Source organism: Halichoerus grypus, chromosome 8 (assembly GCF_964656455.1).
Source record: "Halichoerus grypus chromosome 8, mHalGry1.hap1.1, whole genome shotgun sequence".
Lineage (NCBI taxonomy): Eukaryota > Metazoa > Chordata > Mammalia > Carnivora > Phocidae > Halichoerus > Halichoerus grypus.
The window spans coordinates 124,909,786-124,935,871 of NC_135719.1; the positions used below are offsets into that span (position 1 = coordinate 124,909,786).

The window sequence follows — 26,086 nt, forward strand, 5'->3', positions numbered from 1 at the left end:
ATGCCTGGCCCAATGTCTGACGACAGGAGGGTGATAGAGGAGGGCCTCCGGGACTCTCTGAGGAGACCCTCAGGAGAACTGGCCAACACAACAAAGGAGAAGGCTTACTCTCAAGGGGGAAACGCCAAATACACAAGAGCATTTAAAAAAGTGAAACACGTTCATGGGTGACAGATTCATAATGGGATTATTGATTCAAACACACATCCTTTCTCTCCCTTGCATCCCCCGCACCCCCCTGCTCCCTCCAAAAATTGTTGCTGACGGCTGGGTAGTGACTCGGGGAGGAGGCTAGTGGGGAGAATGACTTGGCTGCAGCTGGTACTAAAAATGACCAGCACCAGGGCAAAGGAGGGAGGCGGCCTCCTCCCTCACCTGGGTCTCCCTCCTTGAGCCTCAGTATCTTATTTGTCATGAGAAGGACAGAATATCTGACCTGTCAGAGAAGTTGAGTGGATTCAGTGTGGTGAGAGGTCTGGCCCCCATTCATAATAATAGTATGAGCCATGATGTATTGAGTGCCCAGGATCAGGTACACACTCAGTGCTTTAAAAATATCACCTCCTGGGGCGCCTGGGTGGCTCAGTCGTTAAGCGTCTGCCTTCAGCTCAGGTCATGATCCCACGGTCCTGGGATCGAGTCCCTCATCGGGCTCCCTGCTCAGTGGGAAGCCTGCTTCTCCCTCCCCCACTCCCCCTGCTTGTGTTCCCTCTTTCGCTGTCTCTCTCTCTGTCAAATAAATAAATAAAATCTTTAAAAATAAATAAATAAATAAATAAATAAATAAATAAATAAATAAAAATATCACCTCCTTCAGTCACTGGCCCAAACTCCACAATAGCTGGGACTAGATCTGTCCTGTCCCTACCAGATTGCCAGTCCCAAGTACAATATCCTCCTGCAGGATGATAATAGTAACCAACACACAAGAATTTTGTCCCTAAAATACGCGTATAATAAAATAGGTCAGTATTTGAAAATTATGAAAAAAAGAACCTGATTTTGTACACTCACAGTAGAGCTTTATGCACATTTCTAACCTTCCTGACAATTCTAAGGAGTAGGTACTACCATTACCCCCATTTTATGGATGAGGGAACTGAGGCACAGAAGGCAGAGAGAAGTTGGGTAACGTTCCCAAGGTCACTAAGTAGGTGACGGAGCAGGAGTCTGAACCTGGGCAGTCTGGCTCTAGAGTCCATGTCCTTGACAGCAGTGCTAACTCAGGGGGCCAGGGGGTGCTCCCAGATCTAGTACCAGGCTGTTTTATAGGTAAAGCAATCAAAGCTAAGAGAGAATTTAATGGTTGGCTCAAAGCCACAGAGCTGTTAGGTGGCAGACCCAGGATTTGGACCCCATGTGTCCTAGCTAAATGTCTCCCGAAGGGTACATTTCACTCCCCCCACCTCCATCCCTTAGATTCTTAGACAGCACCCACCCCCACCAGGAGTCTGTCAGAAGTTCGGGTCTGAGGGCGGGGCTGGCTTCAGGCTGATGCTGGGCCCTCCCTCTACCTGCAGTCTCTGGAAAGGTGTCTCTCAGAGAGCCTGGGCTTGCCCCCATCCCCAACCTCCTCGGTCAAGGTGGTAACTATCTCCCTGGGGTAGGGAACCGGCAGCCTCAGATACAGGGTTCGATCAAGAGATTTTTCATCCTCATCTCCAGGCAAGAGCCGAGCTTCCATCACTCACACGCTGTTTTCCATCACTCACATCCTTGCCCATTGGCTGGCATCTGGCTCATCGTGGATGTCCCGCGATAAGTAAGCGACATGACAGATGCCATTAACACAACATCCCCATTCATCCTTCCAGGGTAGGCTGGCATGGAGAGGAGGCCAAGAGAGGGATGAAGTCAAAATAGAACAGCTTTTGACACCAGACTCACTTGAGGTTGAGTCTGGCCTCTGCCGCTTACTAGCTAGGTCACTTGGGACAGGTTACCTAACCTCTCTGGGCACTTAAGTTTCCATATTCATAAAATGAGGATAGAAATTCTTACCTGAGGGGCGCCTGGGTGGTTCAGTCGGTTGAGCATCTGCCTTCGGCTCAGGTCGTGATCCCGGGGTCCTGGGATCGAGCCCCACACCGTTGGGCTCCCTGCTCAGCTGGGAGCGTGCTTCTCCTGCTCCCTCTGCCCTTCCATCTCTGCTCCCCGCTCATGCTTTTTCTCTCACTCTGCTCTTTCTCTCTAATAATAAATTAAATAAATAAATAAATAAATAAATAAAATCTTAAAAAAAAAAAGAAAAGAAATTCTTACCTGAAAGGCAAAGCCATTGCTTTGCACAACTCTAGGGGGAGCCACTCACATTGTCTATGTGAGTGGTGCCACATGGAACCCAACTCCATAGAATACAAGGTGAAGGATGCCTCAAGATTGCACATCCTTGAGTCTGCACCTTGCCAGTAAGAATGGCTATGCTGTGCACGTCAGCTATACTCAAAAAAAAGAAAGAAAGAAAGAAAAAAGAAAAAGAAAAAACAATAGCTATGTCAACTTTCAGATGTGGAACCAAGATACCAACAGGGTTCTTGTGAGGACAGAGATCATGTCACATAAGGGGCTGAGCAACATAAGTGCACAGTAGGAATGGCATTATTATGGGACAAGGAGGCAGCCCTCGGAGTGAACAGTACACCCTCCCAGACACCTCCTGCACTGAGAAATCCCCCAGCCCAGTTCCAGCTCTCGTGTGGACCCGGCCAGAGTGAGTGGAGACCTTCCTCATAACAGCCCTGATAGCAAGGCCTCCGCTTCCATCCCCTACGGGGTCTCCTTGCGCCTCTCAGTGTGGCCTCATGGCAACCACAAAGGCTACGAGACACCTTGGCGGCCGGCTGGGTGAGGAGGTTTCAATTTATTTGGGGGTTTGCAGCTGACTAGCCAAGAGATCCTCAATGGAATCTCTCCCCCAGCCTGGTGTTCCAGTCTTGGCCTAAACCAATTGACCCTGTCTTTATCTTGCCTCATAGGGTGACTGTGATTCAGGAAATATTTAAAGCAATCAATTCAACCAACTTTATTTGTGAAACAAGGAAATAAAAGCTACTCCTCCTAAGAAAGCAAGCAAGCATGCAAGAAAGAAAGCAAGAAAATTGATTTAAGACCTAGTATGTATTAGACACAGTAGAGAGGGGAATGTCAAGGTAAACAAGACAGTCCCTAGCCCCAAGAATGTCACAGAAGACTTAGCCGAGCTGGTGGAATGCTGGGACTCCAAGGTCCATGGCATGGCAGGTGTGTGTGTGCGCGCGCGCGAGGAGAATCATCTTCACTTGACATCTGGGCCCTATGGGATCCTGCTCTCCGCAGAGCCTTCAAGCAGGAAAGCAGTGGCTTCATTGCCCACTTTGGGAACTCAGCTTTTTCTCCAGGCAGGGTCCTACCTCTCATCACTTTTCAACTGGCCCACTTGGCTGCAATTCTGCAACTTCCAACACAGGATTTAGTCAAGGGATCCTGCTTAACTGGGGACAGAAGTTCACCTTTTAACTGCCTCTAACACCCTCTCTCCAGCCTGGTCCTCCACATCAACAATCCCATCCTCTTCGCTCTGTCTGCTCAGTGAACTCGGAGGTATAGCAAACCCCTTGCCTCCTCTATGTGGTTTACAGCAGGGCCCCTAGCTCCCAGCTCAGAGCTGGTAAGGTGCTCAACGAATGGATGGAAGAATGCATGAAGTCCTTCCACGGAAGTTGAGCACATTCATGCTTATTCTAGGAAGATCTTCAGATGCCCACGGTTTTTCTCCAGAAGAAATCACCACTGTTCTCTCCCGCCAGGGACCCCTACTCCTGACCCCTTTATCGTTCATTTATTCATTGGGCCAATATTTACTGAGGAGTTCTTCTGAACTAGGCACTTTATCCTGTGCTGCAAGGCACGTGTGGAGCTCTTCCCACCCATACATCTCCCTCTTCACCCTCCGAGCCCTCTCTTCTCCCCTTGCCACCACATACCCTGTCCAGGGCACTTGCCCCCTTCCTTGTTCTGCCTTTTACACAAGGATCCCATATTTGGGCTTCTTTGACCCTGCCAATCTGCACTGGACTTAAGGGAGGGAGGAGGACTCCCAGTCTCTAACATCTGCCCTCAGCCCATCCTCCCACCCCATCCCAGGACATGTCCCAGCCAGGCTCTGCCCAGAATCCCAAGCCACCCAGCCTCCTGGAACAGCCCTGAACCTTGTTGTCTCATTTCAGCCCCTGGGGTCCCTGCCCATGGGCGTCCTGCTGAGTCCACCCGGTGCCCGGCCCCCAGCGCCCTGGCCCCTCGGTGCTGCCTGCGGCGGGAGCTGCCAGCTTTTTGGAATTCCTAATGCTCCTGGCCCCGGTGATTGGCTGCTCAGCTCTGACCCCACTTGGGCTGCCGCCTGGTTGGATAAAAGGGGAATCTCCTTGGGGCTCCAGAGCATTAGACACCGGAGGGGGCACCTGGGACCAACTTCGCGAAGCGGGGAGCCCGGCGGGGGGGTGGGGGGAGCAAAAGACCTGCGGCCTCAGCCCCTCCAAAGAGCCGGGAGATGACGGGGAAAGCGGGGGAAGCGCTGAGCAAGCCCAAATCCGAGACAGTGGCCAAGAGTACCTCGGGGGGCGCCCCGGCCAGGTGCACGGGGTTCGGCATCCAGGAGATCCTGGGTTTGAACAAGGAGCCCCCCAGCTCCCATCCGCGGGCTGCCCTCGACGGCCTGGCCCCCGGGCACTTGCTGGCGGCGCGCTCCGTGCTCAGTCCCGCAGGAGTGGGCGGCATGGGGCTGCTGGGGCCCGGGGGGCTCCCCGGCTTCTACGCGCAGCCCACCTTCCTGGAAGTGCTGTCCGACCCGCAGAGCGTCCACTTGCAGCCGCTGGGCAGAGCGTCGGGGCCGCTGGACACCAGCCAGACGGCCAGCTCGGGTAGGTGAGGGCGAGGCTGCCGGGCTGCCCGACTGGGGGCGAGAGCCGGAAGCCCCACGCCGTCGGCTTTCGCTTGCACCGCAAGGCCTCCTCCCCGCGCAGAAGTTCGCGCCAGGCCGAGGGGTCGCGGCTCGGGCCTGGGGCCGGCGCGCCCGCCTGCTTTCGGCCCCGGCGTTTCCGGCCTCCGCGCCGTTCTCTGGTCCCCGCGTCGGGCCCCGCTCTGCCGCGGCGCCGGGTGGGGGCCCCACCGGAAACCCGGCTTGGGGTGTCGGGGCCCGTGGGGCGGGCTGGGCACCCCCACCCCAGCTCCGCTGCTCCACTGCGGCCCCGGCCTCCCGGAGCCGATTCTGTTCCGTGTGCTGGCGGCCCAGGAAGCGGGTGCCCCAGCCTTCGGCCCCAGCCCTGGAATCCAAAGTTGTTGTTCCTTCCTCTTTTTCGCCGTTCCACAACGCTCACGTTGGTCAGCTGGGGTTTATTTTTCACCCCACGAGCTTGGACACCCCGGCCTCTGCGGCGGCAGGAGCGGCCACCATCCGATTCCACCTAAACGCCACAATCTATCGGATGCCCCGCCCGGCGGGCTCGGGGGCCCCGGGATGACCCCACCGCGCCCTCCCTGGACTGCCTTCCCGGCCGTGCGTCCCCACCCGCTCGGCCTCCGGCTCGGGCTCGCGCTCGGCAGTTCCCCCGATTTTTCGTTATCTTTGTATTTATTTATTTATTTATTTATTTTTATTTGGAGGGGCAACGAAAAGTGGCGCGTCGCAGTCTCTCCAGTCTCGAGTGGGGGCGCATTCTGCAGGCACTGAAAAGGGGGCTGTGCCCGGGGAGACCCCAGCGCTTCCCCGCGCCCGGCTCCCTGCGCCCGGGCTCCGCTCCCCGGGGCCAACTTTCGGGCCCGGGGCGCCGGGGCTGCAGGCGCGGGGCAGGGCGCAGCGCCGGGATCCCCGCCTGCCGGCCCTGCGACCCCCTGAGGCTGCCTCGCTCCACCGCCGTCCCTGCCCCAAGCGCGTTGGGGCCTTTTGCTCTCTTACAACGAAATCTGCTCAAAATCTCCGGATTCGGGCGCCGGCGTGGGTAGAGCCAGCCGGGGCTAAGGGATAGGGTCGACCTCTCGGAGGGCTCCCCCGGCAGGCAGAGCAGGCCCCCGCCGCTCCCGGAGGCGGCCCGGGGTGGGGCCCTCGCGGGCTTCGGGCGCCTGACGTCCCCGGGCGCTGCCAAGCGCGCCCCCCATTCTGCCGCATGTGCCTCCGCCCGCTTTTCAGATTCTGAAGATGTTTCCTCCAGCGACCGAAAAATGTCCAAATCGGCTTTAAACCAGACCAAGAAACGGAAGAAGCGGCGACACAGGTAAGGCCCCTGCGGCGCTTTCTGTTACCTCTTTTGCTCACCCACTCCCTGCCGGATCCTGTTTGGGGGTCCGGTCGCTCCAACCTTATTCCCGCCGACTCCTAAGTTAGAAGTCTAAGGCTGCGCCAGGGCCGGGGAGACCGAACGTTGTTTGGGGACATCCGCCCGGGACCCTGGCGTCCAGCTACACCGGGTGAGGATGGTCTGTGGCCGCCGGGGGGGGCGGCACCGGCCGGGCTTTTTCCTTGTGCGGGAGAAAGGAAAGGCCAAACCAGGGCCGAACCGGAGCCAGAGACCGGCAGGCGGCCCCAGATTCGATCCAGGCATCAGCGCCTGCGGAGAGCCGCGGGACAGAGCGGCTCCCACCTCCCGCCCAAGCCGGCCCCTCTGCCCGCTGCCCCCGGGCCCCCATTCGGCCCCCGCCGTCCCTGTCCGCTCTGCCACACCCCTAGCCTTCTGCTCCCACCGTGCCACACATCCTGAGCGTGGTATCTCTGCACGGATGGGAATTTTTCGTTAGGCTTCTGCTCTTTTGTGATCCTGAGGGGTCTGTTCCCTTCCGTGAGCCTCAGTTTCCTTGTCTGTAAAATGGGGAGGGAAAGTGTGTGGAATGGATGACCCCACCAGCCCCAGCTGGAGTCGAGTGGGCTGCATTGGGGTACCGGCTACAGAGAGAATTTTTTAAAAATAAGTCTTCAAATAGGCATTACAGGTACAACTTTAAAATTCAATAGGTGCTGAAAGGTATATCCTGAAAAGTAACCCCCACCCCCCACGCCAGACGCTAATTCCCTTTCGCCTCCACACCACAGCTACTAGTTCCTTGTAGAAATTTATGAGGGGGTTTTAAGGCAATAAAGAAGCCAGAACCAAAAATCTGCCTGACTTTCTGCGAGTGCTGCTTCCAGACTCCTCCCCTGTGCTCACCCTCCCCCCATGTTTCCCCAAATCTCTCCCTGCGCCCCAGTCCAGGTGGGGTGTCCGCAAGGTTCCTGCTGGCTCGCGGGTCATTTCTCCCCTGGGGAGCTCTCCCGGCTGCCACCCACCCCATCCTCTTCTCCCCAATTTGTTCCCAGCCTCTTTGCACCCTTTCTCCGGGCACCTTTCTGCATTCCCCTCTTCCTTAGCTAGCCCTTGGCCACTCCACTATTGGCACCCACCTTATAAAATGGCTCTTCCTGTCCTCTAAGGGGCCAGTAGGTTCGGGCTGGAACGAGGGTGAACTCTGACTTGGTTTCTCAGTGACCTCGTTTATTCATTCCCTTCAGGCAGCATTTTTGTTGTGTTTAGCTTTGTTTTATTTTCAACGGAAACATTGATCCTGGGTCATTTTTTTACATTCATTCATCCAAAAAGTATTCGTTAGAGCATCTTTTATGCACCCATCTCATGCTGGTCCCAGGGTGGGTAATCCCATCAGCTTCCCCCCCACCCCCACCCCTCGAGCAGGGGCAGGGACGAGGACCATGGAGGGAGGACAGGTCAGAGCTGGGGCTGCTGTGCTGGTGTGGAAACGGGGAGAGGGATTCACACAGCAAGGGGAGTCCAGGAGAAAGCATCCCCTGGGTGCTGAGCAGTGTTTCTGTTCCAGGACATCCTTCGTGTGGCAGCTGGAGCTGGCTGATCCATAGCCCAAAGTCTCTGCTTAAGGCTCCGGACCTCTCCCCACTGAGGAGATGTTTGGGGGTTCCCAGTGAGACAGCACAACTCACCACCTGCCCTAGGTTTCAGGCGATTTCTGGTGTATGAAGAGAGCAGATTATTAGAGAGATCAGAATGGCTACTGATGGCCGGTGCAGCTTTTAATTAGTAAAAAAAAAAAAAAATATATATATATATATATATATGTTTTTTTCCTGAGTTTCTCTCATTTGGGGATTTCAGGTAAGAGCCCCTGGAGTCTCTTAATGAGAGATGGGCATCTCTTTTTCTCCCAGAAACACGCTGGGCTTAGTAAGGGTCGGAGAGGGGAGTAGGGATGGAGCCGCGGCCTTGGGAGTCTCTTGGATTCTGGGCTTCTGCTCGTCTCTGCACTGGGAAAGCTCAGCTTCTCCGCAGACAGGATGCAATGGGCACCTGAAGAGTCTGGAGTTCCGCGTGAAGCCAGGAGCAGGGTTTGGATCACATTTTGGGGTGCAGGAGCCTCCCTGGAGGAGCATACCAGCATCACCCCACAGATTAGCTCGGAGGCAGGCATGAGGGAAAGTTTAGGGGATTCGAGGTTTGGTTTTGTTTTGTTCTTTTCAGTGAGAGCCCTCCCAAGGGGAGACTGGCACTTGAATGACCTCTCATCCTCTCCCTTCTTTGGCTTTGGCCAAGCCACAACACCTGTGTGCCTTGATTTCCCTAGTTGTGAGAAGACTTACATACTTTGATTGTTTATTTTGACAGTCTGTTCAGGGGCCCTTCAGTAAGTGGCAAGAGCAAAATAGAAACCAGCAGATCCTCAAAAGTCTGAAGAATTCACTTTCTGTGTACATAAACGTTCCATTCCCCCCTCCCAAGAGAATAGGAGAAACAATTTAGAATCAAACCAGTCATTTTCTATAAAGGGCAGAATCTTTTTTCCTCACACATCCCCTGTGTCTTCCCCTAAGATATTAAAGCCGACACCAGCATAAGGACCCAATGGGGCTTACACCTATACTTTTTCCTTGTGTTGGGTGAGGGTGAGAGTGAGGGCATCAGTGAAGGATTCTAACCCCATGTGCTGGTCCCCAGGGTCAGATCCCAGAGGCTCAAGCAAAGAATGTACCATTTTTACAAGCTGGGTTTGTGGAATCGGGACTATATTGCCCACTGACTTGATAAGGGTACAGGATAAAGGTCACTTGGAAGTTGGTGAAATTAAGTCTGAAAAGAGAAGAATTGGTGCCTGTCAGTGGGTGTGTATGGTTTATGGGGAAAAGTGGGTCTGTGAAGCCCCTGATATTGGAGGTAAAATTTTGTGTTGGAGCATATTCATTTGCACATTGTCCTAAGGCAAAAGGATGTAGCTTTTACCTGATTCTTAAAAGAGGTTTGGACCCAAATAGGTCAATGTAGACTGCTCTGTGGGGAGTGGGGGCTGTGTAGGCAGGCTCTCTCACAGTGACCTGAATGGAACCCCCCTGAATGGGGCGCCCCCTTGATGAGTGGCTGAGCCTAGGTGTGAGGTGGTTGGAAGGTGCTCCTTGTCTTCTGAGCACAGGAGGTGGAGGGGGAGATCTGAGGGCAGGTCTAAGGAGCTAGTTGTTCTGGGTGGTGGCAGGGGAAGGGCAGGTGAAGAGGGCAAAGTGTTGGGGTGCATGGGGAGGTGGGAGATTCGATTCTTAGCCGTTCAAACACTGGGGTTGCAGTTGCATTTGACCTTCTGGTGGGTCTTTGAACGTGGGTGTCATTTAAAAGATCAACTTCTGTCTGTGAGAGGAAACTGGGAAGCAGGTCCCAGTGGGCCTGAGGCATTTATTTATCTGGTGAGTCGCTCATTCTGTGCTCGGGAGGAAGATGAAGGGCTTTCTGCAGTTTTCTAAAATTTTTGTCTCAACACCCTTTCCCCCAAATCACTTCCAGAAAGATTCCCAGTATGAAATGTCCCTGAGGGCTAAAATAATGTCCTCCTAAGAAGGGTAGTGTGGATCCTCAGCCTTGAATGAAGACGAGTCTAGAGGGTTAAGCTACTAGTGTGCGTGAACACATGTGAGCATGAGTGAGTGTGTGTGTGTGGTGTGTGTGTATGTGTGAGAGAGTTCTTGTCTGATTGTGCTGAGCCAGCCCTGGGTTTGGGGTCTGTCTAGGACACATAGAGGAAGGTCATTCTGTCCTCTCTGGAATAGTCTCTTTCAGTTTCTGGGTCCTGAGTGTCTGGTTTTGCTCCCCTAGGACAATCTTTACTTCCTACCAGCTAGAGGAGCTGGAGAAGGCATTCAATGAGGCCCACTACCCAGATGTCTATGCCCGGGAGATGCTGGCCATGAAGACGGAGCTGCCAGAGGACAGGATACAGGTAACAGAGCCCCGAGTCCCTGTCTCTCTTTCCACACCCTCTGAGGGATTGACCGCCCCAGGCTCCTGGATACCCGTGACCCCATCTCCCATCCCCCTGCTATGGGGCCTTATGAAGAACAGTTCGGTTAAGCTGACAGGTATTTGCTGAACACCTACCACGTGAGGTGGACACTGGGGTGGGGCGTGGGGGACAAGAGACTTAGATGGTGTGGCTGGCCTGCTGTTCCAGACTATAGGCTTCCTGAGGAGTAGGTCAGGCAGACCGTGAAGGGGCCTGTGGTGGGACGAGGAGTTCTGGGCAAGTCATGGGTTCTCAGGGGGGTCTCTGTTGTGGCAGGTATCTCCTAGGGACAGCTAAATGTCTGCTCCAAAGCCAGAGGTGGTAGAAGGGGAGAATGACTTCTAGCCCTGACCCCATTCTGTTTCTCTTCCTTCCACTCCCCTGACCCATGAAGAAAAGGTCACCCCTCCCTTTCTGTCTACGCCCCACCACCTCCATCCACCTGAAATTCCTTCCTCACACAGTCAGGCAGCTGGCCCTGCCCTGAGCTCCTGCTCGGGTCTGGCCTGGGGTGTGGCTGGGGACGCTTGCCTGCAAGTGTGGCTCAGGAAGTCCTCCTTCTCTCCTATACGGAGTTGCTTTTTGTTTGTTTGTTTGTTTGTTTTAAGATTTTATTTTTAAGTAATCTGTACACTCAACATGGGGCTTGAACTTACAACCCCCAGGTCAAGAGCTGATGTTCCTCTGACTGAGTCAGTCAGGCGCCGCCCCTCTCCTAGAGACTTCTGTGGCATAACCGACCCCTGGTCTGGACTGGGATGTTCTCGGCTGTGCTGGGCTCAGGGCTTCCTTTCATCAGCAACAAGACCTTTCCAAGGCCAGAACCCCCCTCATTAGGCAGGAGTGGGTCTGCTTAATGGTTTCTCTGGGAGAAGATGAAGTTTGATGATTTTCTAGGTAAGGCCTCCATGAGGCAGAAGAATCGAGTTGGGTAGGAAGAACATTTCCAGAAGATTTGGGTTTGCCTTTACTGGATCACATCCTTAAGTGAAAGCTGCTTCCACCAGTGGAATGGTCCAGAGCAGTTCACTGCTAAGGCTGGGAAAAGTAAGGGGGAGAAGGGGCCCCAACTTCCTGAAACCCCTCCCAGTCAAGAGCCCTTGGAGGTGGGACGTGTGTTGGGGGGAGAAGGAACCAGATAAGTTGTGGGTTGCTTTGTGTTCTCTCACTGGACAACCAGAGAATTGGAAATGAGACATGAGCTACTTTTCCAGAAGGGTCTTCCTCTCCCTTGGAAATCTATTAGGAATTTCAGCCAGTGGCTTTAGACATTGACACAATAAGCTCAATTATTCATAAGCAGATTATCTGTGTGGTGCATTATCCATGGTGGCCTGGATCCATCATCCCTCCACCCAATTGGTTCCAGTGGGGTAAGCCTGGGGTGTTGATTCTGAATCGTGTGTGTGTGTGTGTGAGCCAAGGCCCAATCCAGTCAATGTGCAGTGGTAACCCCTACCTGGCCTTTGTTTGCACAAAGTTGACTATTACAAGTGGCCAGGGTGGGGTGGAGGGCTGAAAAACTCTCCTGCTGGTAGGCCTCACACTGGCACTACTGGGACCAGTAAGAAGGAAGAGCTGCCTCTTGCGGTGGACTGTCCTAAAACCTGTCCGGCCGCGGTGGCGGTGGGTGGGAGGGCGTGAAGGATTCTGGGGAAGGCTCTGGCTCAGCCGTTACTGCATTGCCGCAGACGCCCCAGCAGGCAGATGCCAGGCTTCATTAAGTTGCCTGGGGGTGGGGGACATCTGTCGGGTGGTGTCTGAAGCCCCAGGAACCAGCAAGGAGGAGCTAGGGTGTGGAGTAAGTTGATTGCCCCGGGACTTCGAGGACTGTAGATCTGGGAGAACGGAGCCGAGAATCTCTCAGTCTTTGAGCACCACAGGGTTCTTTGGCTAATAGCTGCCTCCAGAAGGTGTATGTGAGCTGTCACATAGCCTTGCCCCAGGTGGCCCGGGCAGTCTCAGCATGCATCAGCGACGATCACAGCTATCATTTACAGAGCAGTTTGCACGTGCCTGGTGTTCTGAAAACACGGCGTCCACGGGAGAGGCAAGTAGGTATAGTGGTTAGGGACGCTGTTTCAGAGCCAGACACATCCTGGCTCCACCGTGCCCAGCTGAGTGACTGGACGAGTGACTTCAGCCTGCAGAGTCCCTGATTCCTCATCTGTAGAATGGGGGGGATGGTGAGCCCCGCCTCTGGGGCAGATGCCATGAGCCACGTGTCGTCTGTTCTGAGTGATGCCTGGCAGGTGCGCCGTGCCCACTCCACTTCAGCACTGATCTCATTTAGTCCTGGAGACAACCGAGGAAGCGGAAACACAGCAACTGGCCCAAGGCCACACAGCTAGGAGGTGGGCGACACAGGGCTCTAACCCAGGTCTGCGTCGAAAGCCCACACGTTCACCACCTGCCTCTTGAGTTTGAAGCCTGTGTTTTGACTGGAAGCTGGGGGGAGCAGAGATGGTTGGAGGTCAGGTGGGGACTGGTATCGACCTTCTTTATAAAAATAAGCAACACTTATTGAGTACTGGGCATTGTTCTAAAGAAAAAACCTCAAAAACTCACTCATAAAAAATTATTTTTTGAGTGGGCAAATTCTTGTATCTAAGTTTGTGGTTTGGCTATTCTGACTAGTGCTGTTCAAGTCTGCCTCTTTTAAAGGGATCCCTGTCCAGGGATAGGGAACGAAGTGTGAAGGGATTCTATTCCAAAAGTTAGAAGATATGCAGTCTGTCTCAGCCTGGGGCACTTATTAGCATCACAGGGCAGCTTCTGAAAACACCCATGCAGGGCTCCCATGCCCAGCCATTCTGATTTAATTGCTTTGGTGCTGAGCCTTTGGCATCTGTATGTTTTTAAAGCTCTCCAGTGATTGTGGGCAGCCAGTGTAAAAAGGCTGGGTCAGAGACTCTGGAAAGGAGTTTCTGCATTTTATGTGCATTAATATGAGTGGAAGGAGGTGGAGTTTGGGGGGGGACAGGGTAGGATGAGGGACAAGGTGACTTGTCAGGTGTGCAGGGAAGGATGCTGCCTGGGCTGCTGGGAAATGTGGGCAAAGCTGCCCCCTACTGGACGTCAGAGGCTGCAGCAGGGCCCAGCTTCTCTGAGCCTGAAGCTGGGACAGGAAGGGGGAGATGCTGAAATATGGTGTCAGGAATGCTGAGCGCATGTGGACGGTTAAGTCCTTAAATCACTGCTGCGATGAGCTCAAATTAATCAGCTTCCAGCCCGAGGAGAGGAAGGAAGCTGGGTGAATGCGATGGGACCTGCCACATGGCTGACAGAGCCAGGCCGATGGCAGGAGGCAAGATCGGAAGGCAGGGCCTGGGGAGGCAAGCAACCGGAATGTGCAAAGAGCATCCATTGTACAAGATGTCTCCTTGAGGGGGGCGATCCTGGGAAGACCACAGAGGGTCTCCTGGGAGACATTTGAGGGAAGGAGCCCTGGGTATGGTGTCTTGTGGGGATGCTGGGATGGGAGCTTGCAGAACAGGAGCTGGGTGATGACAAGAGAGGCCATGGGCCCAACCATAGCTACTCTATCCACACCATGAAAGAAGTTGCCGGTCGGGTTGCCCGCTCTGCTCCAAGTGCGCTCTGTAAGCAGGAGAGCACCTGTTTGGCAAGGACCCCTCCCCAGGTCCAGTCTATCCTTCGAGGCACAATCTCTTGGGACCCTCGCTGACAGCTGGCAGGGGGAGGGGGGCTCCTGCCAGACCAGCTCTGTGGACCACCAGAGGCATCCCACTGGGCTTCCGGAGTGCTGCTAGGGCGCCACCTCTGAGGGGAAATGCAGGAACCCAGACTCTGCCCCAAGCTGGAAGATCGTACCTGGAGTGCCAAACCTGGTGACCCTTGGTGTCACTTTGGGGCCCCTTCTCAGGCACTCAGAGCCCTGAAGTGTAAAGCAGGGCTCTGGTCCTCACTGCGGCCTTGACGCAGTTTCTACTGAGGAGTTCCAGGCCTGACTGTCGCGTGAGAGGGGCAGTCTCCTCTAGAAAGTGGGCAGCCAGGAAAAGGAAGGAGCGAGGGACTAAAGGAATATTTGGGGCTTGCCAGAGCCAAGAGGCCAAGTAGGGAAAAGGGCCTAAATGCTTAGAAGGACTCTCAAAGGTAGGAGATGGGAGGACCTGGCTTTATATAAAAAATGTCGTTGAGAATTTGCTGGAAAGCAAAGCCTCATTTGTTGCACGTTTATCCACAGAATTCATCCAGCAGCAGGCCAAGGTCTTTTAGTTCTTATTATGTGCCAGGCATTTCCCAAGCACTATTATAGTTAATTTTTATAACAAACCTTCAAGGAGGTGGTATGACAGGACAGATGAGGAACCAGAAGCTCGAAAGGTTAAGAAACGGGCCCAAGATCACCAAGACGGTGGGAGGCAGGGCAAGGATCTCCAGCCGAGGCCTTCTAGCCCCTGATCACAGCCGGCTTGCAGGGAGCGTTGGGCACTGCATGTGTGTTCTCTCGCATTTGGGCCTCAAGGGCCTGGAATACATGAGAAATGTGCTGATGGTAGCAGGGCTCTCCGTTTGGCCTGCTGGATGCCTAAAGGGGAAACATAGGCTAGCTGTATGAAAATCGTACAGCTTGAAGTTTAGTTCTGTCCCTCTGCGCCTCTCCTGGAGTTATTATTATTTGCAGTCCAGCCTTGCTAAAGGGCCTGCGGAGGAGGCCAGAGGGGCAGGTAAAGCTGTTGATTAACCTGCCCTCTGTGCAGGCTCCCACTGGTTTTCTTTGCCTCCACTGAAAGAATAATAAGTAGCATTTTTTGAACACCTTCTATGTGATAAGCATGGGTTTTAGGAACTTTCACTTATTGCATTAATCCTCAAAACAACCCTGAAAAATAGGCACTATCTTATGTTTGAAGAGACTGAGACTGAGAGAGGGCAAGTCACTTGCCCAAGATCACACAGCAATTTTTGTCGCAGCTGGGAATTCCAGCTCAGGACCGTCTGACTTCAGCGCTTCTTGGGACCATCAAGTCCTGCACACATACTGGTTGCTTCCAGGAAGGGAAGAGAAAGGCAGACATGAGGAGTGGTTAGGCTCAATGCTAATCCCTTGTCCACTTCCCTCCAAGGCATCCAGCCACAGCTCCCCTGCCAACTGTCCTAAAAAGAAATTGTTTTGGCTGTCCAGGTCCCCTCCATAAATTGGAGCAGCATCTGGTCTTCGCAGAGAGCCAGGCGTTCCAGGAGCCCATAACCGAGGGTCCGCATGACTCCTGGTTTGAACGAGCAGCTGCACCAGCTCTCCCGGGAACGTCTGTGGGCAAAGTCTGATCTGCAGACCAGTTATTCATTTGCCCAAATTAGGAGACCCAGGAAAATAGTTCTGTTTATAGGCCCCAGAGAGCATCTGAATCCCAAGTCTGCCCCCCTTCTTTAGTGCTCCTGTAAAGATGCGGTTTCCATGTGAGAGCCATGCTCCCCCCACCACCCAAGCACCAATGCTCATGGAATCCAGAGGAAGCCAGGACAGTGCATCCTCCCAGGCATCCACACTGGGGTGGGTGGGGCATCTCTGCCTTTGTATACTCCCCAGTCCAGTGTCCAGAATCCATAAAGCCAAACCGTGCCGAAAACACAGTTCTTTCCTAAGTGAGTCATCAGAACTCACTAATGGCAAAAACCAGACCTGAATTTATGCTCTTTATTTATCCCTTTTAGCGTGCATATGCATATGTTTTGCTGCAGAAATCAAAACAAGTGAGTTTGGCTACGGTGGGCCGCTGCAGCCGAGTGTCATGTAATGTGGTATATGCACCACCTCTTCTTTCTAAAATCCCAGACGTTGTGGAGTCTGGTCCCATGGGTTCCAGTTAAGGGGCTGTGGTCTTGCTGTTTAATAATGCACTGCTTTCAAGCAGGAAGGTCATCTCCTGACTAGGAAGCAGATTTCTTAGATTCATAAAGAAAGCCTTCCCAGCCCTCTGTGGTCACACTTGGTGCCTGGAATTCCATCACCAAGGGCTTCATTCTTCTGTATTCTCTGAGAGGTGGATGAAACCAGAAGTCACATTTTATGTGGCTCAGTCCTTTCAGATTTTTCCTCTATGGGAGAAGGCAGCTTGTGCCAAGTGGGTATTTATAGAGGGCCACCAAGTGCTACTGGGAAGGAAGATGGGACAGGACAGAGGTCTCAGACAAACCGCAGGCACCGGCTCTGTCCGACAGTCGGGCGGAGAGCCTGAGGGACAGACAGGTGGCGCTGGGGAGGGATCTAAACACAGCGTGGAGGCAGGCCGGGACGACAGGCGAGTTAGCCCGGGCTCGCATTGCTCATCGTCTCCGCTCTGTAGCCCACGAAGCGTAGCCATCTAGTGGCTTTCAAACTGCAGAAACCCTTTCCTCGGCAGGGGTCACCCGTGGCGGTCTGGGTCCGGACCAGGGGAAAGGCCCTGCACAAGGGCTCCGCAGCTCTCCAGGAGGGCCCGAGCAGGAACGGCAGGTGCCAAAGCCGGCAAAGGTGCAGATCGCTGCAGGCGGCGGGCGCCACCCAGGGTGGACTGAGCGATCCTTTTCTACTGGGCGTGGCGAGGCCCGGGGAGTCTTGGGCCGCGTCTCTCCCATTTTTGTGGGTTCCTGGTTATTTACAAACGGAGAAATTTCACGACAGGGTTACACACATTTCTGTCCATTTAAAGGTGTGCGTAGACCGCGCGGTCTTTCCGCAGCCCCGCACAGCGCGGGGCTCTTTGAGGGTCGTCGGGAGGGAGGCAGGGCTGCCGGGGCGCCCCCTGCTGGAGGCGTCCGGCCGCGCTCAGCCGCAGACTCAGGGCTGCCTGGGGCCGCTGGGGCTCTCACTGCGCCACATAGCGGCAGCGGCGGGAACGGCGGGGGCGCGCGGATCCGAACCCCTGCCCGGGCCTCCCGGCGGCGGAGGCAGCAAAGGGTTAAACTGTCAGCGGCGCGATGTTAAACAGGTGTCAAAGGCGCCCCATATATCTGCAGATTGAAATCAAATTCTTTGCCGTATAAAAAGATAAATTACCCAGGCGCTGCCGCGCGTCCCACTCATCACGCCAGCGCCAGACGGCAAGCAATTTTTTTTTTAATGTGCTAACGACCTAATCAAGCAATCAAGTCGGAGAAGATTGCAGAGTGACCCGGGCAGCCATCTGCCGGCGAGCCCCGCATTCATTTCCCGCGCCCCCGCGCGGGGTGGGGGCCGGGGAGGGAGCTGCCGGGGGGAAGAGGGGAAAAAATCCTAAACAAATTAACACCCAATTTTCCCCGTCTAATTAGTTAAATGAGATGTGTTTGGGGTCCCCCGGGGAGGGGGAGCGGCTCGCGGCGCGGCTCGCGCTGCCTCCGCAGCATTAATTAGTGCGGGTCAATGCCGCGGCTCCCGAGAGAGCAGCCGCTTTAATTTCCCGTGATATTTCAGTGCCTGAGGCCCATCGATTCAAGCAGAAATTAACTTATTTTTCAATCAGCCCAGGGCTGCCCCTGGGGGTGACTCTTCTTTTGCCGCCTCCTGAATAGAGCTGGAGCAATTTTTCATCAAAAGCTGAAACCTCCGCCTCTGGGGGCGGGGGAGGGGCCCGGAGGGAAGGGGGCGGGGGACCCGGCCGAGGCGAGGGAATGGAAATCGCTGAGGAAACTAATAGATTTTCCCCGAACCCGCCTCTGTCCTCCCCCACTTCCCGGGGCGCCTTGGGCGTCTCGCCATCCCCGGGGGTCAGGGCCCGGAGGGGCTGCGAGGGGACGGGAGGGGGCCGCTGGTCGGGTCTGGGATCCTTCCAGAGCCCACCGGTTTCTCGCCGGCCTTTCACCTGCCTGAGGGACAGTGCAGCTGTCCCTAGCGCTGGCTCCTGCCAGCTGCCGGAAGTCTCAGGAAAGCTGCTTTGGGAGACCGAGAAATCTCCCTTCCCCCAAGCATGGCAGGGACTGCTCCAAGCACGGGGCTGGAGCGCTGCTGACACCCCCAGGGTACCCCATGCCCTGCACCAGTCAGCTTTGGGGCCAGAGAAACATTCTCCAGGGTGTCCCCCACTGCACCCTCCTAGGTCTCCATCTCCCTTTCTTGGCACACCAAGAGAATTTTGTCTTCCTTGCCTGACTGAGGATGGATGCCCAGCTCCTCTGAATAGCACTCAGGGTTAGGTCCAAAACTGTGGGGAGCTGGTGAATGGAGGGCACTTTGGCAAAACAGGGCTTCACCAGGACGGGGCTGAGAAAGGAGGCTGACTCAGGCCTCCCCGGAGTGTCCCTTGGGGCTTCCTGATACCTGAATGCCATGCCCTTTGCTGCCTGAGTCCACACTCACCTGGCTTCTGGGACTGCTTGGCCTCTGGAGTTCTGGTGGAGAGGGAGCCCCAAACAAGATGCATGGCTAGTCCAGCCCCTGGAAGGAACGTGTTCCTCTGCAAGTCAGAAACGAGATTCTGTTTATAGGCTGGAGGTGTGACCACCTGCAAGAGAGCTACCAGGGTGGGGCTTCTCAGCTGCAAACCGAGGACCATGCTGGGAACTGCCCACCTGCAAGACCCTATCCCGGAGGCCTCTATCCCATCACCCTAGAACTGCTTTGATTTAAAAAAGAAAAAGAAAAGGATCCATTTCACCCATCATGTTCTTACAGGACTGGGTGACCTCCTTCTGGGCACTCGGAGCCTGGAGGAACCCCGGGGGGTACCATGGGGTGGGGGAGCTTAAGTGAGGGCACCCTGCTGGAGAAACGAGCAGTCACAAGGGGATGCAGCAGCCAGCAATCAAAAGGGTGGGGAACTTCACAGGGGGCCCACTGGGGTAAGGGCCTGGCCTCAGTGCCTCTCAGAACATACCCCTGCCCTGTTCATCCTCACTTGCAGGTCTGGTTCCAGAACCGCAGGGCCAAGTGGAGGAAACGGGAGAAGTGCTGGGGCCGGAGCAGCGTCATGGCGGAGTACGGGCTCTACGGGGCCATGGTGCGGCACTCTATCCCCCTGCCAGAGTCCATCCTCAAGTCCGCCAAGGACGGCATCATGGACTCCTGTGCCCCGTGGCTGCTGGGTAAGAGCCCGCACCCTCCTTGGGGCCCTGCCCCTGCGGTGAGGAGAGCGGGCTCCCTGGAGGAGGAGGAGACAGAGCCCTGGGGCAGGGACACCTGGCCACAACAGCCTAGCAGGACAGAGGCACTCCAGACCAGGCCTCCTAGTCTCCCTTAGGAGCCTCAGAGGGTAGGCTGGGCCCCGGGCTTGCTGTCTATCCCCTGTGCCCCCCTACTGGGTGGCTCGGACTCTCATCCCTGCCAGGGCCCTGACTGTGGGTTCTTTTGTCCTGTGAGAAGGGTGTGGCTGTAGCCCCAGGGTCCGTACCCTCTTCTTCCCTTGGCCAGAGCTAGGCTTGTGAATGAAACAGCTCCTCTTGGGGCTTGAGGGAACCCCTAGGACCCTCTGGCCACCATTCTGGCATTGCCCAAAGGACTGCTTCCCCCTGAAATCTCTCCACGTGCCATCTTCCCCCCACCTGCCCTCGGGGCCTAGGTCGGTTGCAGCACCAGCTCATCTTGGGGTTCCAAGATCTGAATCCCAGGAGGGAGGGATGGGGGAGCAAGTACGCTTGGGAAGGGACAGAACAGGCTGCCTGGCGGCCAGGTGCCCAGGGACCTGACTTGAAGAAGCCCTCTGCCGGCCTGCAGCCCCATCCCCTGGCCACCCTCCCGCTGCCCCGGCCCCGGCCCCTGGGACTCGCGTGACTGCGGTGTGTGAAGTAAGGCTTTCTGCTCGTCCTTAATTCTGGCCTCTCTCTATCTTTGCCGTTTTCAGTTCAAGATGGCTTTCCCAGGCGCTTTTCTAAACCCGAATACCAACAATTCTTTTTAGGGATGCACAAAAAGTCGCTGGAGGCAGCAGCGGAGTCGGGGAGGAAGCCCGAGGTGGAGCGCCAGGCCCCGCCCAGACTCGACAAGATGGAGCAGGAGGAGCGGGGCCCCGACCCTCCAGCGGCCATGTCCCAGGAGGAACTGAGAGAGAACAGCATTGCGGCGCTCCGAGCCAGAGCTCAGGAGCACAGCACCAAAGTGCTGGGGACTGTGTCTGGGCCCGACAGCCTGGCCCGGAATGCCGAGGAGCCAGAGGAGGAGGAGGCCATGGACGAAGACAGGCCAGCGGAGAAGCTGAGTCCACCACAGCTTGAGGACATGGCTTAGATCAAGGGCTCGCGGATACCAGGCCCCAGGACTCTGCTCTCCTCGGGGCCTGTGGTGTTGGGAGGTGTTCTCTGAGGCAGGGCTCAGGCCTGGCCTCGGCCACCCTCCCCCTGCCCCACAGGCCCCCCATGACCCCTGGGCCGACTTCAGGCACAACTCAGTTCTGGCCGAGGCTTTGGGCCATGCTGAGACACCCCCTATCTAGTCTTGACCTCTCCAGCATCCTCCTCCTCATCCCAGCAGCCCTGCCTCAGAAGCCTTCTTGCTGCCCCAAACCACCCCCTCAAGCCACTTTCACTCAATTCCTTGGTGACTCTCACTGTCCACATCCACCCCTCACTCTCTGTTCTCTTGATTGAAAGAGCCCCCCGCCCCAGCTCTGTACCCCCTGTGGGTTCTGCTGTGCCCAGGCCCAAAGCCCACTGCTGCCAACTCATTGCCTCCCACAACGGTGTCGGGGACTGAGCACCTGCACTCTAGTACCGACGTCCTGAGCCCCCCGGTCTTCAGCAAAACTGTGCTCCCCGGCCTGTTCCTTCCCGAGGGCCTGGGCCTGGGCCTCCAGAGTGTGGCCATACTGTCCTACAGGCCCAGGCCCAGCCTCTGCCCCACGCCATTGACGGGGCCCAGATTCCAGGTGAAACTTGGAAGGTGTCATCCTGAGCCCCTCAGCCCCCCTCCATGTCACGCCCTCTGCAGTCACCCTCAGGAGCCTGCCCGCCCTCTCCACCCCCAGCCTGCCCCACCGTCCCCCGCAGCATGGCCGCCAGCACCGCACGTGGCCACGGGCAGTACTGTAGAGTCCAGGGCCTGTGCCCTGCAGCCAGCGGGCCCCTGTCACAAAGGCTGTGCTCAGGGCTCTGGTGGGGAAGCCAGACTCTCACCCAGAGCCCTTGGGCCTGCATTCTGAAGCATCCTGACCGCCCCGATAGGCTACCTGTGACCCTGACTTGCTGTGCAAGACACCCTTCTAGAGCTTCTTGCAGTTTATCGGTGCGCATGTATCCTGCCTTGGAGCAACCCACTCCAACTACAGAATGAACACATAGGAAGCCACAGATCTTGGCTCGACTTGATCCGGGCCATCCCTGGGAGGCCAAGCCTGGAACGGGCCTGGGGCTATTATAGGCATCAAGGCGTGGTCACAAGAAGGGTACAAGAAGGGTACAAAGGGCTCGAGGGAGAGCAAGGCAGGAGCCAGGGTGAGACTCAAAATGAGCAACAGGCACATGCCCCTGCCAGGTGCATGCTGTGGCGTCTGTCCACGAGAATAGGAGGGACACAGTGACCGTGTAGGAATAGGGGACTGGGGGCTTCTTCCTGTCTTGCTGATGGGAGGAACCGTCCACACGGATGGCCTCTCTGCAGCGGCCCCCTCCACCCCCAGGCCAGGCCTATGGCTCCCTCACGCCCTTGACATTTCCCTCCGCCATCCCACCCACGTTTGCAGGGAATACCTCGCAAGAGAAAGGCCTGAGACAGTGAGTTTGGATTTTAATTCTGTATCAAAAGTTGATTTCTTCCTCATTCTGTTCATGGAACCCCCTCATCTCCTTGTCTTTGTCCCCTGTTGGTTTGAAGTGGTAGAGACCGTAGCCCCTGGTGTGTAAATACTGTACATAGAGTGGGAAGAAAGAAACTTGATATTGAGGTGTTTGAAATATGGAACTGTAATAACTTCTAGGTATTCTAAACCTGTGATTTCTGTGCCATTTTCTGTAAAGATACAAGTAAGAATAAAATTGTAAAAACATCAGGGGAGGGATCCAAGAAGCCTCCATGGCTGAGGATGTCTTGTGTGTGGGTAGCATAAAAAGTAAATCCATGAAGACATTTTTAAGTCAAAATTACCAGATTCCTCACTCCAGCTGTAAAGGCATAGGGGCCCGCCTTTCTCCACTGAGCTGACACCACCTTCCAATGACATTTGTCCTGTGATAGGAGACCCTCCTCCATTGTAGACACAACAGAATTATCCCAGCCATTGAGCCCCTAAGTTATTACCTACGATGCCCTCCTGCTCCCCACACAACGGATTAGTTAACCTTTCCCTCTGGTACTTAACTTACTTATTAACAACCCTATTTCCTTCGCACCTCATCCCCCCTCGGCCCCCAAGTGTATTGACTCCCTCCTTTTGTGTACACGTGTGCACTCTAAAATCTTGCCTACAACTCAAAGACAACAACAACAAAGGGGACATGCAGTGGCATCTGGAACTGAAAGTCAAACAGACCTATGCTAAAGCCTGCTAAAGAGAAGGCAAGTAAACAAGAGAAGGCGCGGGGCAGGACTGCAAGAAATTGCCTGCAGACAGAGGCAACCCATCGGCTCCACGATGTGCTGGACGGAATTACAAGAAGAGAGGGAGGGAGTAGACCAGATAGGTTATATTTGAGCTTTGGGCTCAAGAAATCTCGCAAGATTGTTTCAAATTGCCTCAGATGGGGGAACTCCTTCTCAGAAGAGATTTTTCTGGCAGGCCGTCATCAAAGGAGAGTGACGGTGGTCAGCAGTCCCTGCAACCCTGCATTGGGAGCCGGTATAATCCTTCTGGACCCAGAGCCTGGAGGGCACATGTGGGAAATCTCCAACTTTTATGCAGTGAAGGGACAGATCCAAGAGCCTGGCTTCAAGTCCTGCCCACGCACACTCCCCTAGGGCTTCCCTGAGCATGTCAGGTCCCCTCAGGTCTCACTGTGGTCTGTTGGCTTAGGAATGCCCTTCCCCCACCCCCTGCCCATGGGCACCACTCCAGGAGACTCACTGACACTTATCCCTCAAGTCCTCTCCTCCCTGGAGCCTTCCTGATCCTCCAGGGAGAGTTTATAACCTCTGTTCTCCCCCAGCACTTGGGACATTCCGCCATTATGACATTGTGTGTATTGTACTGTACGTCTGTAATTTACTGATTTCTTCTAGGGTGGGGATTGTATCTTATTCATCTTTTATCCCCAGGAACCATCAAAGGGCCTGACAATCTACTGTTGAGTGAAGGAATGAATGTTCTTCCTCTAACTCATCCATTCAATAATTTAAAAACATTTACTGAGCATCTACTGTGTACCAGGCAGTGAGGCAAGGCACTGGGGATACGGTGGGGGCCAAAGCATCCTACTTGGAGGGAAAGATAGATAGAAATCAAGTAAACACACAAGTAAAATACAAAATTGCACATGTCCTAAGGTCTTGGAGGCACGAGATAAGGGGCCATGAACGCATGTCCGTGGGACTTGAGTCAAGGTGTTGACCTCCGTGCCTCTCTCCTGGGAATGATAACGTCTGCCCCTCCAGGGTCATTCCTCTAGCAAGGAAGCAGCAAGGATATTGGCCAAGGAGCCACATGAGGGAAGGGTGGCCTCACCAACTTCTCAAGTCCAGTGGCCAGCGTTGGCAGCTGTCCCCCTCGGTGACATCTGGGGGACGACTGGGACACTGAGGGATTTGGGAGATGATAACCACCCAGGGGGTTGACCTTGGGAAGAGGCACACTGCTTTCTGCAGGGGGGACAGGCAAACAAGCCCAGAGGTGATCCGTGAAGGGAGAGGTGGGGACACTGCGGAGGGAGCACACAGGCCAGGAAAGGAAGGGCTTGGACAGCTGGGGACTGAACAAAGGGAAATCTCCCCAAGGATCCCACAACCCGGCACCTGGAAGGGAGACCTTTTTCCAGGCTTCCCAGGCCCAGCAGGCTGCCCAGAGAGGGCTGCGTGCGCCAGGAAGAGCAAAAGAGTGATGTAAGGGAAAGGGGGACTGATGCATGCGGGCTGCTGCACATGGCCAGGCAGGGTTAGATGAGGAGTCTGCCTGGTGGCGGGAGGTGACAAGTGAGGGCAGGAGATCGGAGGGACCCCTGGGGACGGGTCCATCTAGCCTCCTCTGTCTCCTGCACTCCCAGCTCACGAGGGCCTTGAGTCTTCCTGCTGCTCCCAGCAGGGCGGCAGTCCCCTCTCCTCCCCGACTTCCCTCGGGCCCTGGGGCTGTGGCACCTGGGTCATCAACACTAGCAAAGGTACCATACTCAAGGGAGATGTTAATCATAGGGAAACCTGGTGAGGGGCTGATGGGAACTCTCTGTGCTATCTTCACATTTTTTCTATAAATCTGAAATTATTGCCAAAAAAATTAAGTTTGTTAAAAAAAAAAAAAGGTAAACTGGTTTGTTTTCTAGAAGGAAGACGACAGATGGCTTCTTTGGGTTAGAACAAGTGTCAGAGCTGCCCGTTTTCCTGTCTTTACCCCAGGGCTCTGCTTACTGAGTGTCTCTGTCCCAGATCTCCCCAAGATCACCCAGGCACCCAAGACCCACCCTCTGGGGAGCTGAAACTGGATCAAGAACCACTGGCCTCAACTCGTTCTCTCTCCTGTTGTTTCCTCAACTCAGGCAGCAATGAAGTCTGTGGGCCGTCACAGCTGAGGGGGCCCAGCAGTGATCTGCTCCATTAACTTCTCACTCAGATCAGTCCTTTCCAGTGCTAACTCTTCTCAGTGGGCCTCAGCCTCCTCCCCCCCTGAACTCCTCGCCTCGGAGCCAGGGCACCCCCAGCTTTACCTGCAAGGCTCTGCTTCCAATTTGGACTTCAGGGGAGTCTGACACAGGAAGGAGTCAGGGAGTGACAAGCTGGCCTCTTGTTGAGCTTCAGAATGGCATAAGCTGTCCAGTGTACCCAGCGTTGATAGTCACCTCTCAGCCTCGCTTGGCGCTCAGGAGGCCCAGAGAACAAATGTGGATCTACCAGGCTGACCATGGTGAACTCAGATGGGAGAGGGAAGAAGAGGGCAAGTTGCTCTGTTTCCTCCACACAGCCCCCGTGAGGGTAGACCAGGGCAGTTCTTACCTGCCCAGAAGTAGAAACAAAGGATTAAAAACCCAATCTGGGCTCAGCCAACAGACCTTTGCAGTTGAATTGACGACTCAGGAGTGTGACTGATGGGCAGATTGATGAACATGAAGTTATTAAGACAAGTGCTGAGCTGAACCGGGATAGATAAGGAGAACGTTGGAGGACCAGCATGCCCTCCAACAAGAGCACCACTTTCTCCTCCTCACACACTTCTGTCCACCCCAGGGTTCCACGCAGGAGAAACAAGAGCCCACAGCCCTCCTCCAAGTAGGGACCACCCCTGTGGGTCAGCCAGGCCCACCGCCCAGGGAGACAACCCCAGGAGAAGAGCGCCACCTAAAAAACGGAAGAACACTGAGGGACACCGGGACTCCGGGACACCGGAGTTGAAGCACAGCCTCTGCTAGCCTCTTAACTTCCTGGGCGCTGGTACACCCATCCTCAAACCTGCCGTGAACAGGACCGCACGGGGATGGTGCGAAGGGCCGATGAGGCGATGAGATTGTAACAACCCAAGTTCCTCTGCCCCACCGGCACCAGAGACCATCACCCACAAGCACCAGAGTCCACTCAAGGCAAGTGTTTATTCCTGAGGCTGCCGGCCTCCTCCTCTAGCTGGAGGGTCCGGGAAATTTAAAGGCAAACAGAAAAGTCTGGGTAAAATACCGCGGCTGAGGGTAGTCCCATTAACCCTTTAGTTACCGGTTTCAAGATGGTATGCATTAAATTCTATTTCTTCTTTTATTAAGTTTTTACTTAAAAAGGTTTTCCCAGGGATGCCTAGGTGGCTCAGTTGGTTAAGCG

At 55.0% G+C, this 26,086-nt stretch overlaps 1 protein-coding gene and 1 long non-coding RNA gene across 2 annotated transcripts; one reads left to right on the forward strand and one right to left on the reverse strand.

Moving 5' to 3' along the window:
* Nucleotides 1-4,525: 4,525 nt before the first annotated feature.
* Nucleotides 4,526-20,711, forward strand: VSX2 (visual system homeobox 2). Its single transcript, XM_036117794.2, has 5 exons — nucleotides 4,526-4,895; nucleotides 6,161-6,245; nucleotides 10,107-10,230; nucleotides 19,119-19,299; nucleotides 20,112-20,711. Exons 1-5 carry the CDS (start codon nucleotides 4,526-4,528, stop codon nucleotides 20,435-20,437), a joined length of 1,086 nt encoding a protein of 361 aa, XP_035973687.1. The 3' UTR covers nucleotides 20,438-20,711.
* On the reverse strand, nucleotides 15,995-25,260 carry LOC118551776 (uncharacterized). Its single transcript, XR_004925240.2, has 3 exons — nucleotides 24,991-25,260; nucleotides 18,575-18,671; nucleotides 15,995-16,887 (listed from the first exon to the last, which is right to left on the reverse strand). It is a non-coding gene; the product is annotated as an uncharacterized LOC118551776 (long non-coding RNA).
* Between the last annotated feature and the right edge of the window lie 826 nt (nucleotides 25,261-26,086).